This window comes from Pyrus communis, chromosome 9 (assembly GCF_041283825.1).
Source record: "Pyrus communis isolate YQ-2024b chromosome 9, ASM4128382v1, whole genome shotgun sequence".
Classification (NCBI taxonomy): Eukaryota; Viridiplantae; Streptophyta; class Magnoliopsida; order Rosales; family Rosaceae; genus Pyrus; species Pyrus communis.
The window spans coordinates 280,155-297,607 of NC_142573.1; the positions used below are offsets into that span (position 1 = coordinate 280,155).

Sequence of the window (17,453 nt, forward strand, 5' to 3'; positions counted from 1 at the left end):
CACCGTCCACTATTTATATACCACTATACCATACGACCTAGCTTCCATAATTCTCTCCCTATATAGACCTATACCTATGCTATTATTAATTACTATGCTCCCCTAGTGCCAAGGACATAAGAGACTTTTCAAGGTTTTTGGAATAGAAACGAAACATCATATATGATTATAAAAAATAAAAAAAATTTAAGTATCCCTCCAATTGTATAATATGTGGTGTTTCGTCCTGTAATCCGTGTACGCTGAAAAATCTCTCCAAAGACATTAAATAACAAACAAGCTCATGGTATTTACAAATAATAAATTGTATGTTGCTCGCTAAAATCATCTTAATACTTCATTAGCATGAGCGGTATTGCAAAACTTTTGTCATATGACAATGCTTGAGGAGTCAGGAGTCTAAAACAAAATATTGAGTGCATAAAGAAAATGTTCTTAATCACTGAAGTTGCAAATTCTTATACAATTTTAGAATATCGATACAACAATACTTTTCGTCAAGAAAAAAAGATTAAAAAATCAATAAAAAAAAAGACTTTTATTTATTTTAAAGTTTTGTCGTCCTTAAGCATTACATTTTTGGAAGATAGGAAAACTTCCTTTCATATAAATTGAAATGTGAGAGGCTTATCATCGTAATTGCGTCTAATTTGATTAAATTTTATTTCGAGAACAAGTAAACATGCAGGTTTGACTAAAAACAGAAAGGGCATTTGCGCCCTTAAGCCAATCAAAGTAACTTTGCCTTATTATTGGGGGCCTTGTTCCTGTATATCACTCGGGATCAGATACTTTTTTGTTTCACTAATCAAATTTAGCAACTAAACATATGTAGAGAGATGACGATTAGGAAAATTTCGTTAAAATTGTATGTCTCTCACTGACTAAAACTAGTACGGTGTGAAATCGAGTAAAATCAAAGTACAATTGTACGATGGTTTTATATTTTTGTGAGCACTATCCAGATAATGCAATGTGAATATCTTTTGCAAGTTTTTCTGTAAATTTCAATTCTTAATTGATTTTTAATTTCATTATAATTGAATTATCCAAAAGAATAATTAATATATTGTGACACGAAAGCATATTGGAAAATGAAAATTTTGTTGACTATTCATCCTCTTATATTCATCTAATCCAACGATTGAATATTATAAAAATATGTGAGAAGTAAAAATAAGAGTTCATTAGACATTGGTTCTGAAAAATCATGATTTCTAAACATAAACCCACAAATAATTAAACATTCAACAAAAACCCAAAAGTCAAATAAACTGCCACATAAGAATATAAGTAACCTACTAATACAAATTATTTACTATTTTTGCCACAACCCACACTTGAAAATTAGCTTCAATCAAGGGGCTTAAAATCTAATTAATCATCCTGATGTTTTTTCTATTTATTTATTTTTAATTTCTACAACAATCTAGTGCATTACTTTAAATAATGACTACATTATTATTCGGTGTAATTATTCTCCTTATATATAATAGTTAAGCGTCCCTACTTTACCTATATAAATAATATCGCCATATTGTCTGTAATTTACCTACATTATATAAACAAAATATTCTCATATTTCTTTTGACAATTTACCTGTGATATATGCAAATAATATTCTCATGTTTTGTTGGCATTTTCCCTAAATTATGCAAGTAGGTAAATTTCAATAATAGTAGGTAAATTATGCACACGTGATTTACCTACATTTTTTATGTGAATCAGATATCTAGGCTGTATATGTAAATAATTTACCTATACTTGGTTCTTTTCTTTTTCTTTGTCCTAAAATTAATTTACCTACAATTTTTATCTCCTTTAATTTATATATTTTTACTTTGACAACAATTTTTTTTTTATATATTTTGAAGTACAATAATTTACCTATATATAATATGGACACGTTGTAATGGTAAAATTGGAATCGAGAGCCAAACTAACCAACAAATCCCTACATTTATATGCAAAATATTATTTTTGTAAAATCATTAATTCTTCCTTACAATTTGCATAGAATTAATTGTGTACATTAAATATTCAACAAGGATGTTTTAGGCATCCCAACATTTTTAAATGGATAAAGTCAAATATAATTAATGAATTTGCTTATGTGGTGTCTAGTCAATGGGTTTTATTTGAGCAAAAAATTTACGTCGGGTTTTATGTGGAGAAAATTGAGTTTCATGGGCTAAAGTCATATTTTCAGTAAAAATAATGTACAATATCACACTCCTACAAGATTGACACATGTGTGTGTGGGCGAGTCGTTGATTGAATCCTGACCGTCCATAATTGATGGCGTTGAAACAACTAACAAGGTGTTCATCTTCTTCCACGAATGAACGGATGATGCATGATGAATCTATCCACGCCAACTATGTGTACCGCGTACGTTCCCAGACACCAGTAAGCAAGTGATGCAACCAATTACGTGGGAGTACTAAAACTCGTACGGTGCACCATAACTCACTGAATCAGATCATCATTGCGCAATGTAAATATGCAATTGCAATTGCGAAATGGGGGGCTAGAGGCACAGAGAGTATCGCCACAAACTTATCCATATATTCTACCATTTCAAGCAATCCCTTAGATTTTGTCAGGAAAATGTTCCCCCTTCTTTTATCTTTCTTTTACTTCTGAATTTCATTTCTTAATCATTAAAACAATCAGCAAGTATTAAAATTATTGATCAGATAGAAGAGCTTATGTGCAAATACTATAACGATATTTTAAACCAATCTAAATATGATAGTACATGATTAATTTAAAATATCAAAATAGTTTACTATTTAATTCTTACAGTCACATATAACTATAACTTTTATGCACTAAAAAAAATGATATTATAGCTTAATAATAGTTCACAATCACATAGACCCTCGCACACAAAGTACAAAGATAAAGTAAGGATAGTTCTGCTTCTATTTTTCATGCCTTCTTATTAATTTAATGTTAAATTATTTTTTATTTATCTAATTCGACGATTATAAATAAAAAAAATAATTAAGTATGCTGCTAGCGTTATACTAAAGTAAAAAGCTAATCTATAAATAAAACTAGATTTTTTTTTTTTGGGTTTTCGAGAAACCAGTGGAGAGGGGGGGGGGGAACTGAGTCCAAAAATTTCTGACGCACTAAGATAAAGTTTTGATGGGTGAGGAAATTGTATCCAACGCGGGAGAGTTAGTAAGTGCAATACTCGCTCCCGCACGAGTGAGACAAGGATAAAACGCTGCCCCTCACATGGGATGTCGTGGCCGGAGAGAGCGAGTGTTGCATACTCGCGAAAGTACAAATGAAGTGAGCGAGCAATCTTTTAGACTTTATAGCATTTTGGTAATTTGACGTCTCAAAGGAATATGATTTCTCCTTTCCTTGACAATCCATCACTCATCTCTTTAGTAATGACTTTGGCAGAGGAGAGAGAGGGAGAGAGAGGGAGGGAGGGCCCTCTTCGGAAGCAGTGATAAGGACACATGCCTGATCGCTCATTGGACGGTCTAGATTTGCTTCGTGTTCTCCATTAAGTCATGTAGGACCGTCGGATGCGAAGTAACCAGGGTTGGCCAAATAATAAATCGGGGATGGCTGTGGTTGGCGGGAGAGGGGTTGGTTCTCTGTGAGTTAAGGGCTTTCACTTTTAACACGGGTTGAGGTTGAAGGTTGAGCCTTCGGTGTTGAGCTCACTCTCTCTTTCTCTCTCTCTCTCTCTCGTTTTTAGAATCGTAAGATTTTCCATTTTGTTAATAATTTCTATTTCAGGAACTCGTTGTAGATTCTGGGAGATCTACAGTAAATATTTATGTCTGTTTTTTGTTTCAGGCCTGTAATCATCACTTTTTGATTTCCAGATGATCACTCGTTAGAATCAAAACAAAAAATATTTTCCTTTATTTTCGTCTCCCTTTGTTTTTTTTTTTTTTTTTTTCCTTCCTCTTTCACTGCAGATCTAAGCTCAGGTGAAAGGGGTGATGTCAAACAAGATTTTCAATGAATAAAAACCTAGATCTTTGAATGTATTTAGATCTGCTGATCTGGTCTCATTCGTGTAGTTTTCTCAGATTCTCTTTCAAAGGAATCGGATTTCTGTGTCCAACTTTGTCACAGATTGAAATCCAGGACACAGATCTTGCACACGGAGAGTGAGAGAGAGATATGTGAGGTGAGGGTAGTTACTTGTTCGGTTTTTCAGTTCGTTTTCTGGGAAAAGTTGATTTCTTTTTGTTGGATTTTCCCTTGACATTTTCCCGGGAAAGTGTGGGGTCGAATGGTAAGGAAAGAAGGATGAATTACTTTCCGGACGAGGTATTAGAGCACATATTCGAGTCGGTGACCTCGCAGAAGGACCGAAACGCGGTGTCGTTGGTGTGCAAATCGTGGTTCAGAATCGAGAGGTTCAGTAGGGAGAGAGTTTTCATCGGGAATTGCTATGCGATCAGTCCGGAGAGAGTGATCGGGAGGTTTCCGGGGCTCAAGTCTCTGACTTTGAAGGGAAAGCCTCACTTCGCCGACTTCAATTTGGTCCCTCATGAGTGGGGCGGCTTTCTGCAACCGTGGATTGAAGCTCTCGCAGATGGCCGGGTTGGCCTGGAGGAGCTCCGCCTCAAGAGGATGGTCGTGTCCGACGAAAGTCTCGAGCTGCTTTCCAGGTCATTCCCCAATTTCAAGTCTTTGGTGCTTGTTAGCTGTGAAGGGTTTACCACTGACGGCCTTGCTGCTATTGCTGCCAATTGCAGGTGACATTATTTACTTCTTTTTGTTGATAACGTATAAGAGTGTTAATTTCGCTTATTTTTTGCTTAATCTGGATTTTGTTTTGTGTTTTGTTGTTCTTGCTTGTTTGTTTTACATGCCCAAATGGAGTTTCTGTTTTGTAATTTTATGACTAATCAAGAGGTGAAAAAGAATGTCAGCTAAGAAGCCCTTGGATTTTATTCGAAAAAGTTGATGCAAGCATTGTTATCTTCAATTTTTGTTTCATATTGTGACCTTGTCTTTTGGTTTTTTAGCCAATCTGGGCCATCCAATTTTGTTCTCTTTTACATTTTTGAATATAGGCAACTGCTCCCCATGATTCAAAATTATTACTCTGTACATCTTTTGCATAATTCATACCGTAAATGGGTAATGGGACATCTCGGGTTTCTGTTTTTCACCAGAACTTGTATTATTTGCTTGGATGTAAATGGTTGCAACGAATATCATTGTTGCTTCTTCTTTCATCCGTTTTGTTTTCGAATTTTAACCATGTTTCTATGTTGTGAATGGAAAAACAATTATATCGAGCAGTGTGAAATGTTGCTAGAGTCTATATGCTGATTAGCTTAAGTTGTGTTTCATGAATAGTTTGAGTTTTGCCTGTCGTTTATCTGTTTGTAACTTCCTCCAACGTGTCTTCTGCGTAGGTTTCTTAAGGAGCTGGATCTGCAGGAAAATGATATTGATGATCATAGAGGCCATTGGCTAAGCTGCTTTCCCGAGAGCAGTACCTCATTAGTTTCCCTGAATTTTGCTTGCCTTAAAGGTGAAATTAATCTAGCGGCTCTGGAGAGACTAGTGGCGAGATCTCCAAACCTCAAAGTATTAAGGTTAAACCGTGCAGTGCCTCCTGACACTCTTCAGAAAGTATTGACGCGAGTGCCTCAACTAGTGGATTTGGGAACTGGGTCTTATGTTCTGGATTCTGATTCTGATACCTACAACAAACTCAAGGCAACTATTCTAAAATGTAAATCAATTAAGAGCTTGTCGGGTTTTTTGGAGGTTGGTCCTCGATGTCTGCCCTCTATTTACCCAATATTGGAAAACCTGACATCTTTGAACCTCAGCTATGCTCCAGGGGTGCATGGCAGTGAGTTGATAGAGCTAATTCGCCAATGTGTCAAACTTCAGCGATTATGGGTATGCTTTGTTTGCCTTTGCTACAGAAAAATGATTCGTATCACAGCTTCTTAACCAAAAAAGAAAAGGGTTGGTTATTAATCTTTCCTGTATTTATGCAGATTCTGGATTGTATTGGAGACAAAGGACTAGGAGTTGTCGCCTCATCTTGTAAAGAATTGCAGGAATTGAGAGTTTTTCCTTCTGATCCATTTGCAGTTGGGCATGCTTCTGTAACAGAAGAAGGCCTTGTTGCCATATCTGCTGGTTGCCCAAAGCTTCATTCGTTGCTCTACTTCTGCCAGCAAATGACTAATGCTGCTCTCATAACCGTGGCCAAGAACTGCCCAAACTTTATACGTTTCAGGTTGTGCATCCTTGACCCCACTAAACCTGACGCTGACACTATGCAGCCTCTGGATGAAGGTTTTGGGGCAATTGTTCAGGCATGCAAGAAAATTAGGCGGTTGTCGCTCTCTGGCCGTTTGACTGACCAGGTTTTTCTGTACATTGGAATGTATGCTGAGCAGCTTGAGATGCTTTCTATTGCATTTGCCGGGGACAGTGACAAAGGTATGCTTTATGTGTTGAATGGATGCAAGAAGCTCCGGAAGCTTGAGATCTGGGACTGCCCCTTCGGAAACAAGGCACTTCTAAGGGACGTGGGAAAGTATGAAGCAATGCGATCCCTTTGGATGTCGTCCTGCGAAGTTACTCTGGGAGGCTGCAAGGCACTAGCAAAGAAGATGCCAAGGCTGAATGTGGAGATCATAAATGAGAATGATCAGATGGACCTTGATGATGAGCAACGAGTGGACAAGATGTACCTCTATCGCACCCTAGTAGGGAAGAGAAGAGATACACCGGAGTTTGTGTGGACTCTGTAGGTGCATTTTCTAGGTTGTAATTTTTTTTTCTCTTGTTTAACTAGTTTGTACTTTTGGTTAGGCTGGTTGAGAAGTGGATTTTAGACGATGATTAGTCATAAGTTGTTTAAATTCAGAGAGATTGGCCATTGTAATCTATGCTGTTATAAATAGATTCGAACCAGTATTCCAATTGTCTTGTTATTCTTTTACAACTATCGTCGTCCCGCTATCATATCCTCGTGGTGTTGAAGGCGATTGAGTCGGGTACTTGTTTTGGCAACCAGATGAGATAGAATGAGCATGTCTACCACCTGAGAGGAAGAGCTAGAAAATAGACGAATTCAAACGTTGACAACCGTGTTCCCATCCAGTATCCAGGTAGGTGGATGATTCATAAACTTCTAAAAAACATAGAAAAGAGAGTAAATAATAAGTAGGCAGAGAGATTCATAAATCCACACTTCAAATCTGTAGTCTTGACTGCTGCAATTAACAAGTTTTAGGGTAGAACATTGCACGAAACAGGAATATACCATAAATCATTCCAAAAGCCCTCTCGATTCTAACAAAGAATACACTATGACGCTCAAATTTATGGAAGTGGCTTCAGAAACAATCCATTTTCAATATCATCAAAAGAAGCAGCACTCCTCCAGCAAACAACAGCAGCATAGCGCAGCCAAACTGCACAAGCAAAAGAAACAACCAATTAGTTCCCTCCCTTATCATTTGAAAGAAATAATGAGCGTTGATAGTATAAGCATGATTTAGCAAACTAAAAGTTGGATCAAAACATATTCGAGATTAAACAAATAAATCCTGTTCGTTAACGGGGCAAGCTTGAAATGTATTTGGCTTGAAATTTCTCACTCAATAGTCAATATTTTAGCTATTGTTCAAATCACCTCAGAATTTGGATGACCCAAAAAAGTTACAAGAGAGGGCATCTACGGAGTAACTAAGGCCTGGACACAAGTTAAAAATTTTTGTTCAACCCTAGCGTAGCAATAGGCTTCTTCTAGGAGAGTCAGGTACATGTTCATGATTTGACGGTCCAAGATTAAAACTTTGCAAAACTACAGAACTGAACACTGCGCCATTATTCATTTGAAGAGCATATAACCTGGAGGAATGCCCAAGCATTATTATATGAAGACAAAATGGCAAAGCAATATGTCGTATTCCTGTCTTCTCAGAAGAATCTCAGCTGTGCACAAGGTGAAAAACTTTCTTACAACCAATGCACTATAATAATCAAATCACCCATCAAATAAACGTTTACCACTTGTTCAAAAGGTGAACCACCAGTCCATAAACGCTTGCCACACGGTGAATTGGTGACAAGAGAGAATCTCTCGTGCATAAGATTTGGAGTAGGACAACAACTAGTTTGATATAGGTGATGTAAAACAATATAACCGGGAAAAAAAGGATTCACTTTCCACAGATACCAACTTACCAACCCAAGCCAAAAAGACAGAGTGACACATATGGATATAGGAAAGCTGGAGGATTCAATCCTTTGAGGCTAGAGAGAATCTACTAACTAAACTATTTGGACATTCTCCAATCAAAATTGAAAAGCAAAAACCTTCACTCACGCACAGAAAAATTAAGCTTATTTAATGCAATAAATTAGATAAACTTTTGATCAAGTTTCAATTTTTTTTGTTGAACTAATCAAGTTCCAATTGTGTATGCAAGAATCAAGGGAAGAGAATCTGAGATGGCGGGTAATGAGTAGAAGGCAGAGAGGGAAGATTACATACCAGCCTCGTAAGAAAGGCATACAACCATCTTGGCCTTGGTAATTGTTATGCTCACAGTGATAGTGCTGGTATTGCTGCGGAGGAGGAGGAGGTGGCGGAGGGTATCCCTGATTGAAATACCCTTGGTACCCCTCGTACGGCGGACCACGCGGGGGCGGAGGCGGACCATATCCGTGAGGATACCCAGGTGGTGGTGGTGGTGGTGGTGGATAGCCTTCGTACGGTGGAGGCGGCGGAGGAGGGTACCCTTCGTACGGTGGCGGTGGTGGTGGAGCTGATGGGTACCCAGGAGGCGGATACTGATATCCTTCAATACCAAAATAATATGATCGATTAGTAAAAAGTAACTGAACAATTGAATTGAAAAATTTGAAATTCTGTAAAGGAAGCGAGTTTATTTTGGTTATACCTGGTGGAGGGTAGGGTTCTTGAGGAGCTTTCTGGTAACTCATCTTCTCCGATGGCTCTCTGTTCCCGCGGTCTGTGGTGGTCGGGTGGTCGGATTGTTAGCCTGATCAAAATATTTAGGTGAGAATTAATTAAGAAATCGAGTAGCCCTATATAGTAACCGCGGGTCCCAGATTGTCGATATTGCCAGACTGTTTCTAATCGTACTCGACCCGTTTCAGTGGGCTGGTTGCTGGGTCCTGTCATTTCAACCATACGATGCGAGTTTAACTAGATGGATGAGTTAAACTTAAAGGAAAAATTAAGCAAAAGAATTTAAAAATTTTAAGTTTTAACGATAAGGATAAAATAAAAGGTAAAATAAATAGTATTATGATTAATTTTTTAATGTAAAAATATGATTTTTCGTTAAAGTAAACAGTATCGATAATTTTTCGTTAAAGTTCCTTTTAAAACCCTTTCTCATTCTTCTTGGGCTTTCTTTGGAGAGATAAAGCTATAAACCTCAAAAGCCCAACGTAAAAAAGCCCAATATTCAGTTGTCTTACTATATTCATACCTTGCCTGAAAGTGTTTTCGGTGCAAGTGTTTTATAAACTCGAAATTGTGCTTTTACGACCAAGAAGAAACACCGCCGGAATCAATTGTTGTAGTGAAAAAAAGCGAAAATCTCATGCATGTCTTTTATCCCTTAATTTCAACTCAAGTCAGCGACGGAAGCAGCATTCAAAACAATATGAATTTTCTTTTAACTTTCCTTTAGTCTTGCCTATTTTGAGTATCCACGTAGAACATGAGGCTGTGGAGAGTTGCATTGCAGTACATGGATTGGACATGCTATCTCACTTGGAATATCTTATCTGGAAGCTTAAGGAAAGGCCGGCAGGCAATACTCGTTAGCTTATAATTTATTAGGTTAAATGGAATATATCACGGTTAAGCGACCTCCTCCTCCTCATGAGTCTCCATTCTTGAGAAATTTTTTATTGTGACGGGAACATGAGTGGTACATCACGTGTTTTTATGCAAGTAGTAGGAAATTTTATTTTTTAAGTTATTAACTTTTTAACACTTATATCTTACTATTTGTATAGTGACATGTAGTATACCATCCCGTGTGCCGATCACACTGAAAAATCTATCCTCATCCGAGTAATGCTCATTACTAAACCGTGTATTTGGATTCACACAATCCAACCTTGTCGCTTTCACATGCCCCGCAGTCACGAAACTCCCTCTAAAACTTGATATTTAATCATATATACACATCTGCCTTGTATATCCGGAAGGTCTTCAAAGGCGGATCTGATGTAGCTCCGTTGCTTCCGTTTTAAGTTTCAACCACTTTTTCTTTCTTTTTTAATGACGATCCTATCCTCTCAACTTCTCCTTTGTGTATAAGTAAGGTCTCCCAAACACTCAAAACCATTGCCATTTTCTGCAAACCACATCCAATCCCATTTAATCCAACAAACTCTCACACCAGAAAACACACATCACGTTAGCTTCGTTTGTTTTCCATTACCTTCCAAGGTCCCAACAAAAATGAACCACCCCAACAACCAAGCATCCCAACCTCCTCTATACCCCTCCATTTCTCCTCCCTCTCACCAAGACATAAACCCTTTCCTCCCAACTCCTCCGCCTGAAGATATCAACCCCTTTCATCAAACACCTGCGCCGATGCCACCGTCCTCGTCGCCGCAAACCCATTTCGAAACACCTCCTAGCGTATCCTCCCCTCAGAATGGGAAAACCGAAGAGCTAAAACACACTACTCCTGATCAAGATGTTCCGTCGTCGTCATGCGGCGCATCTCCTCCGTCAATCCCACCAACTCCAAGTGAGGAAGAAAAATCAGCGCAGTGGGGGACTCACGTCATGGGGCACCCTGCCGTCCCAACATGCCATCCGGACAACAAAAAAGCAGCTCTGTGGGGTGCTGCCGGAACCGAGCAAGCCCAGAATCCCTACCTCCAGTACAAACCCCTTGACAAGTCCAGCAACACCAGTCCATTGGAATCCATGCTCCACGTCTTCAACTCCTGGAGCAATAAGGCCGAGTCCATGGCCAACAACATCTGGCACAACCGTATGTATCTATATATATATATATATTTCTCATCTCTTATATGTCTATATATACACTTTACTTTTATATATATATATATATATTTCTCATCTCTTATATGTCTATATGTACACTTTACTTTTAATAAACCTAGTAAGTATATGTCAAACGGCTGTTTGTACCTGCTCCTTGAGAAAGCGCTTCTGCCCTTAAATGTCTTTTAGCTAGAAGTGCTTTATGAAAAATTACTTGACAGGTGCTTATCTGGGCACTTCAAGTGTTTCTAACAAACACAGTTAGAAACTTTTGATTGTAGAAACACTTTTAGCCATTCCAGAAGCACATAAATTTTCAGTGCAGACGTCTTTTTTATCTTATGGACGCCCAAGACCGATTAAATTGATACACATTAAGTTATTAACTAACATGTAATTAAACTAATTTGATTGATTGATGATCTCGTCAGTGAAAACGGGGACATCGGTGTCTGGAGCAGCGTGGGCGAAGATGAACGTGACGGCGAAAGCAATAACAGGAGGAGGATTTGAGGCTCTGTACAAGCAGACATTTGCGACTTATCCCAACGAGAAGCTGTACAAGTCATTTGCCTGTTATCTGTCCACATCCACAGGACCAGTTGCCGGAACTCTTTACCTCTCTAATATCCATACAGCTTTCTGCAGCGACCGCCCTTTATCCTTCACCGCCCCCTCCGGCCAGGTCACCTGGAGCTACTACAAAATAATGGTACCATTGGGAAATATTGCAACTATCAATCCAGTGGTGATGAGGGAAAATCCAACGGAGAAGTACATCCAGATTGTGACGATCGACGGCCATGATTTCTGGTTTATGGGTTTTATTAATTACGAAAAGGCGTCGAGGCATTTGACCCAAAGTATGTCAACATTTGTGGCATCTGGAGTTGCCGTCAAACCAATCGTTGCTGCAGACAATGACATTGCATACCAGAAGCCTGACAAGGCTGACAATTAGGAGAGCTACTAGTCTTGTTAATATTTTACTGCTGCTCTGCTTTGCTCGTGAAATTGTATTGTCTTGCTTTTCTTCTACAATATTTATTTCTCTCACCCAGTGCGTGCGAGTTGCATTTTTTCGTTATAACTCGGATCGACCGAGATTATTTCTTTCCGATTCCAATTTTCCCAGTTATTTAATAAAACCTTATCATATGTGTAATGTCACACAATCTATTATCCCCCACAAGACCATAGACCATACACGATGCATGTCGGCTCTCTAAGTTCCTTTATCACATTTTGTGGATGATGAATTCGATACCAAATTAGATAGCCTATTATGTGGTTTAACCGAACTCCTCCTCCCCTTAATGGAAAAATATTGATGTACTGAAAAAAATAAAAGTTCCTTTACCACATCTAATATGTATTAGACAAATATTTTAACTTGAAATCTAGTCTCGTAGCATGACTTATCATTAATTAAGAGAAACCAAACGTCTTTAACAATATAAATGCCTTAACCAATGAAAATAAATATTGCATCTTGATTCCTTTTAAAGCTTAAATAGGGTCAAATTTTCAAATCTCAAATGCAAAATATAACATTCAATCCAAAATTGACTAGCAATTACTGATTCCGAGGCGCTACCAAAGACCCCCTTCGGGTTCGGGTTACACCCGCTGTATGTATCAGTTTGTTGATCTTACACTAACTTGTTAAACTATTCCCTTTTTGGAAGCTTTGGAAACTAACATGTGCCACTAACTCAGGAAAATACCAACTCGCAACACCATAGATGCATGCATTAGCATCAAGCACTGATTAACGCTTCTTCTTGCTCCCTTTTGCCGCACCGGATTTGGATGGAGTGGCAACCAGGTACACAAATAGAACCACAATGGACACCACAGAGATCAGAGACCCATACTTTGCCAGAAGCCTCTGCATACAAGAAAAGGTCAAACTGTAAGGGGCGAAACAAAAGGAATGTTAAAACTCCTTCCTCCATTCAGCAAATATAAGTTAACAAATGATTTAACAAGTCTCTGAGTACAAAGATTCAACAGCATAAAAAAGAGTGTTTCATACCTTAACCTGAAAATTTTGGCCGCCAACAGAGAGAATTTCATGAAAACATAAAACACCACCTCAGTTAACACCGTAACCAAAATGAGATTGCATAATATAACCCTTATCTAATGAAGAAACTTACCCACTCAAACTTCTTCTCAGGAGGCCTGTCTGCAAGAACATCTAAAGGAAATATTGGAGTTGAATAAGACTCCTATAAGAAACAGAAAAAAGTCAGAAGGTATACAATTATACAGCAAAAATGAGTAGCAAAGGAACCGGCTGCAGACATCCAACCTGTAAAGCAGCCTTTGTGGGAATGCGGAATGTAATAAGAGCTGGTGCACCATTAAAAAGTAATTTTTCTTTGCCCTCCAATTCAAAAGAGTGAGATATAATGCCACCTCTGCAAATCCCAATTATGCAATCAATAACTAAGAACCAATCGGTGAGTAAGCCATGGAAAGCAGAAAATGTTACTAGAAAAAGTTGGAACTTACGCATCAAGCCTTTCCCATGACTTGGAAGTGTTACCACTAACAACATCGAAGATATCCCGAGGCCAGGTCTCATCACTCAAGCTTACATCATAAGCCGTGCTGCAAGGGAAACATTACAAACTTTCGTTACTAACATAAAAAAATTAAAAAAATACAAAAATAAATCTCAGTTAACTTAATACACAATCAATAGAGTCATAGACAGGTGGATAGTCGAAAACATGAAAGAGTGGATTCCCATACAAATACAAAAGCCTGCAGAAATGTGCAGAATTAAACCACTAAAGCTAATGTAACAGAGCAGGAAAAGAGATTTACAAATCCTCTTATACTTGACTTCAAAAAGCATTGTTCAGTTAGATACCGCACACAGACATGAACATACATAAAAACCAATTCCACAAATTAGAATTAGTAGTGCTTAAGTGAGTTACAGGGTGCTAGTAAATCCTGCCAACCGCTAACATGTCAATTAGATGCACAATTGAGCATAGGGTTAGCCTTATACAAGATTTAGCTTAAGGCATTTTATATTATCAAGCTATTTTATGCTGAAAGGAAACTACAAGGTAACATTTAAAACTGATATGCTTTCACAATTCGTAACACTTGTATTTGTATATACTCCGACTCAAACATGCACGTAACTTTCATTCTATCCCTCCACAAAAAGACCAATTCCTTCAACAATTTCTCTTGCCTCACCTTCCCCTAACATTTTCAGCATGCTTCAATTAGTTCCGGTAACAGAGTCATTTCCTATGCAACAAGTACAACAATACAAACACAGCTAATACTGTGACACTGAGATTCCAACAATACTTGCAGCTTAATATTATTTTGAATGCTTATGTTATCAGATCAACCATACAGAATAAATAACATTAATGTCTACAGCGGCATATAGACCATCAGTTCGGGATCAGTTGCCGAAACAATTCTGATTTTGACTTTCTATCCAATACGGGAACAAGTAAAATTCCAAGATTGAAAGCCCCATTCGTCTAATTTGCTCGAAATTTCACAGAAACCAAACAGAAACAGGATTCAACAAAAACAAATCCAATAAACAACAAACAATGTACAATTAAACCGCAATACTCTAAGACAGACAATCCATTTCAACCGACAGGTAAGCTAGATAAACTCCACATGGAGATAAGAATAGATTAACATTAGCGAAAACAGCATACACGCAAGAGATCGAGCGGATCTAACAGAAAGCATGTAAAATTACTGAACTTTAAGCTGGATCAGTAAATAAAGAAGCAAATACAACGAAAATTGAGAACGGAAATGGAGGGATTAAGAAGAACCTACGAAGATCCTTGGTTGTAGATGTCGATGGAGACAAGGACGCGCTCGGCGCCGGACTTGAGCCGGTTGAGGGAGGCCTTCTTGTGGGTGACGATGAAGGGCACGTCCGAGCTCGCGAGCGCTGACGTGAACAGAAGGAGAGCTACCGCCGTCGAGAGGAGGGCGTTGGTGATCGGAATCGCCATTTGGATTTCGGATGGAGGTGGTGCTGAGTCGTGATTGAGTCGCTGAGGTGAGGTGAGGTTTTGTTTGCTTTGGACCCGTTCGCAAATGCTCGGGATCCTCAACTCGGGAAAATGTTAAATTGATTCACACACTTCCGGTCCAAGGGAAAACCCCTAGGGTCTGTTTCGTAATTAGACCTGATTGGACTGTTATACTGTATATTTTGCTTGCTTTCTTGATTTTATTTTAATTTTTGACCTATCGTATTTCTCACCATCTCGAATAAAGTCGTACATTTTGAAGAAAGTTGAACAAGAATAGTACATTACGTATTTTTATATAAATAATAAAAAATTGTATTTTTTAAGTTATTAATTTTTTAACACACATATTTTATTATTTTTATAATGACGATGTAACACTCCACTCTAATATCCTTGGGTAAGGTTTGCATTCTGTAAGGACGTAGCTTTTTTCTTGACCAGAAAAAAGAAGGATATAGCTCTGGTGCATGGTGAAAATTACAAGACATAAGTAAACGCATGAGCAAAAGTCTATTTCAACAAAAGCCTTGTATTGGTTGGCACTCTCTTTGGATCCCTTCCATCCAGATCTTCCGAACCCTTCATTCTTGTCCATTCAACCAAAAACATCAAACGACCAGAATTGTGAAAATTACAAAACAATCAGTAAATGCATGAGCAAAAGTCATCAACAAATTTACTGTTTCATTTTTATATTACTATTTCAATTAAAGTATACTTCCATCCGGATCCTCCGAATCCTTCAATCTTGTCCTTCAACCAAATATCGAACGATCATAAAATTTTTTATTTCTTTTGCTTTTTCCTGTTCATCTTTTTCCTCTTCTCACTCTCTCTCTCCCGGACTCTCTTCTCTCTCTATCTAGAAGGACTTGGTTCCAGTTGTGAGAAACCAAAGGCCGGAAGACAAAGGTATGGGTCGGCAATTGGAGCCAACACCTATCGGAGAACGCAAAGAATTAAAGAATCTGGAGGATCCAAATTGAAGAGGTCCGGAGAGAATCTGGACCCGCCATCATCGACATCCAATATGTTTGCATTGTTTCTTCACCTATCCACATGAGTGCCCACATTTATTTCTCGATACTCCCTCTGTATGTGAAAAAGACTTACATCGATCGTTTTCACATTATGTGACGTTTATCGTCCAATAATGCATTGTCATATGTAATTTTTTTTTCTTTATATAGCAATGTATTATTAGATCAAAACACCACGTGACAGTGAACTCATTCTATGTAAGTTGTTCTTCTCATATTCTGCATGCATATTAAAAATTAGTTGTCTTGTTAAAACTTTGCTAGAAATTTCCTAGGGAATTGTTATTGGTATTCCAAAAATCTCATTCTATACTCCAAACTTTCTATATTTAGAAGGAAAATTACATTTGTGAGGAGTGTAGAATGAGATTTTTGGAGTGCCAATAACACTTCCCATTTCCTAACTAGATATATGATCGGAATTTGAGGATTTACCATTTTTCTTCATCATATTATTTTTGTTGTGATTTGAAAATAGTAATTATCTTCTTTGACATAGAGTGAAATAACTAACAAGATTGACAACTATGCTCTATCGTACGTATGGTACAGATACTAGTTATTTTAAGTAAAAGGAGCGCTCATCTTCTCTAATTTCTTTAACGTGGGATTTATACTCTCAACAATATGCATGTAATGTGTGTGTGTGCGCGTGCGTGCACCCAAATGTTGATATGAGGGAGAAGATCGAAGCTAACTGATGAGGGGCTTGTAGCAGTATGCAGTGATTTGGACTTGGAGGGAAGAGAAGAAGAGGAGGGCCTAGCATGAAAGAAAACAGCCTGTGAGATTAGCCAAGGAGACTGCCTGGAATCCAAACATGAATATATATTTTAGACAGACAACTAAATAATGCCATATATTCTTTCATGAAATTGGAGGCAGGCAAGTCATCCTTGGCTACCAAACAATGCTCTTTTTTTCATGTAAGGCCTCCAGCTTCCTGCGCATAGCTAGTATATCAAATTCGATATCCCATCAACGTCGACCTTGCGATCTGTTACGTACAATGCGCAATGCTGAAGCAGAATAAGAAGAAAGAAGGGTACAGCATGAGAAGAAGAGGCTGTCAAGTTAGCCAAAGGAGACCTGCCTGGTGCCTGTTGCTGGGAAACCCAACAACGTAGGACTCCTCTTGGATTGGATTGGATTCGAATTAGGAGAGGCAGCAGGCAAGTCATCCTTGGCTACCAAACAACGCTCTTCTCTTCATGTTATACACTCTCTTCAATATTTCCTTTCCTCTTTTGATGTGATATCTCTCTATGTAATCCAGTTATCCCATGCATGCTCTAATCCAACGCCTTGGACTCCCTATTTATAAGCTAG

At 38.1% G+C, this 17,453-nt stretch overlaps 4 protein-coding genes across 4 annotated transcripts; 2 read left to right on the forward strand and 2 right to left on the reverse strand.

The window, feature by feature from the left end:
- The first annotated feature begins 3,394 nt into the window (after positions 1-3,394).
- On the forward strand, positions 3,395-6,945 carry LOC137739013 (protein AUXIN SIGNALING F-BOX 2). Its single transcript, XM_068478485.2, has 3 exons — positions 3,395-4,742; positions 5,412-5,907; positions 6,009-6,945. The coding sequence occupies exons 1-3, from the start codon at positions 4,291-4,293 to the stop codon at positions 6,771-6,773; spliced, it is 1,713 nt and encodes a 570-aa protein (XP_068334586.2). The 5' UTR covers positions 3,395-4,290; the 3' UTR covers positions 6,774-6,945.
- A 256-nt stretch (positions 6,946-7,201) lies between these two features.
- LOC137739014 (uncharacterized) lies at positions 7,202-9,151 on the reverse strand. Its single transcript, XM_068478486.2, has 3 exons — positions 8,934-9,151; positions 8,525-8,831; positions 7,202-7,439 (listed from the first exon to the last, which is right to left on the reverse strand). The coding sequence occupies exons 1-3, from the start codon at positions 8,974-8,976 to the stop codon at positions 7,388-7,390; spliced, it is 402 nt and encodes a 133-aa protein (XP_068334587.2). The 5' UTR covers positions 8,977-9,151; the 3' UTR covers positions 7,202-7,387.
- A 1,174-nt stretch (positions 9,152-10,325) lies between these two features.
- On the forward strand, positions 10,326-12,213 carry LOC137739606 (GEM-like protein 5). Its single transcript, XM_068479232.2, has 2 exons — positions 10,326-11,024; positions 11,470-12,213. The coding sequence occupies exons 1-2, from the start codon at positions 10,478-10,480 to the stop codon at positions 11,997-11,999; spliced, it is 1,077 nt and encodes a 358-aa protein (XP_068335333.2). The 5' UTR covers positions 10,326-10,477; the 3' UTR covers positions 12,000-12,213.
- A 458-nt stretch (positions 12,214-12,671) lies between these two features.
- LOC137739607 (uncharacterized) lies at positions 12,672-15,221 on the reverse strand. Its single transcript, XM_088700284.1, has 6 exons — positions 14,879-15,221; positions 13,559-13,657; positions 13,356-13,464; positions 13,201-13,272; positions 13,077-13,082; positions 12,672-12,929 (listed from the first exon to the last, which is right to left on the reverse strand). The coding sequence occupies exons 1-6, from the start codon at positions 15,058-15,060 to the stop codon at positions 12,810-12,812; spliced, it is 588 nt and encodes a 195-aa protein (XP_088556410.1). The 5' UTR covers positions 15,061-15,221; the 3' UTR covers positions 12,672-12,809.
- Between the last annotated feature and the right edge of the window lie 2,232 nt (positions 15,222-17,453).

Coding starts and splice junctions, on each gene's coding strand:
- LOC137739014 (XM_068478486.2), bottom strand. CDS start 8,976: ATGAGTTACCAGAAAGCTCCTCAAGAACCCTACCCTCCACCAG. Junction 8,832..8,933: donor AGAACCCTACCCTCCACCAG/GTATAACCAAAA, acceptor TTGGTATTGAAG/GATATCAGTATCCGCCTCCT. Junction 7,440..8,524: donor ATGCCTTTCTTACGAGGCTG/GTATGTAATCTT, acceptor TTGCTTGTGCAG/TTTGGCTGCGCTATGCTGCT.
- LOC137739606 (XM_068479232.2), top strand. CDS start 10,478: ATGAACCACCCCAACAACCAAGCATCCCAACCTCCTCTATACCCCTCC. Junction 11,025..11,469: donor CAACAACATCTGGCACAACC/GTATGTATCTAT, acceptor TGATCTCGTCAG/TGAAAACGGGGACATCGGTG.
- LOC137739013 (XM_068478485.2), top strand. CDS start 4,291: ATGAATTACTTTCCGGACGAGGTATTAGAGCACATATTCGAGTCGGTG. Junction 4,743..5,411: donor GCTATTGCTGCCAATTGCAG/GTGACATTATTT, acceptor TCTTCTGCGTAG/GTTTCTTAAGGAGCTGGATC. Junction 5,908..6,008: donor TCAAACTTCAGCGATTATGG/GTATGCTTTGTT, acceptor GTATTTATGCAG/ATTCTGGATTGTATTGGAGA.
- LOC137739607 (XM_088700284.1), bottom strand. CDS start 15,060: ATGGCGATTCCGATCACCAACGCCCTCCTCTCGACGGCGGTAGCTCTC. Junction 13,658..14,878: donor ATCTACAACCAAGGATCTTC/GTAGGTTCTTCT, acceptor TTTCCCTTGCAG/CACGGCTTATGATGTAAGCT. Junction 13,273..13,355: donor CCACAAAGGCTGCTTTACAG/GTTGGATGTCTG, acceptor TGTTTCTTATAG/GAGTCTTATTCAACTCCAAT.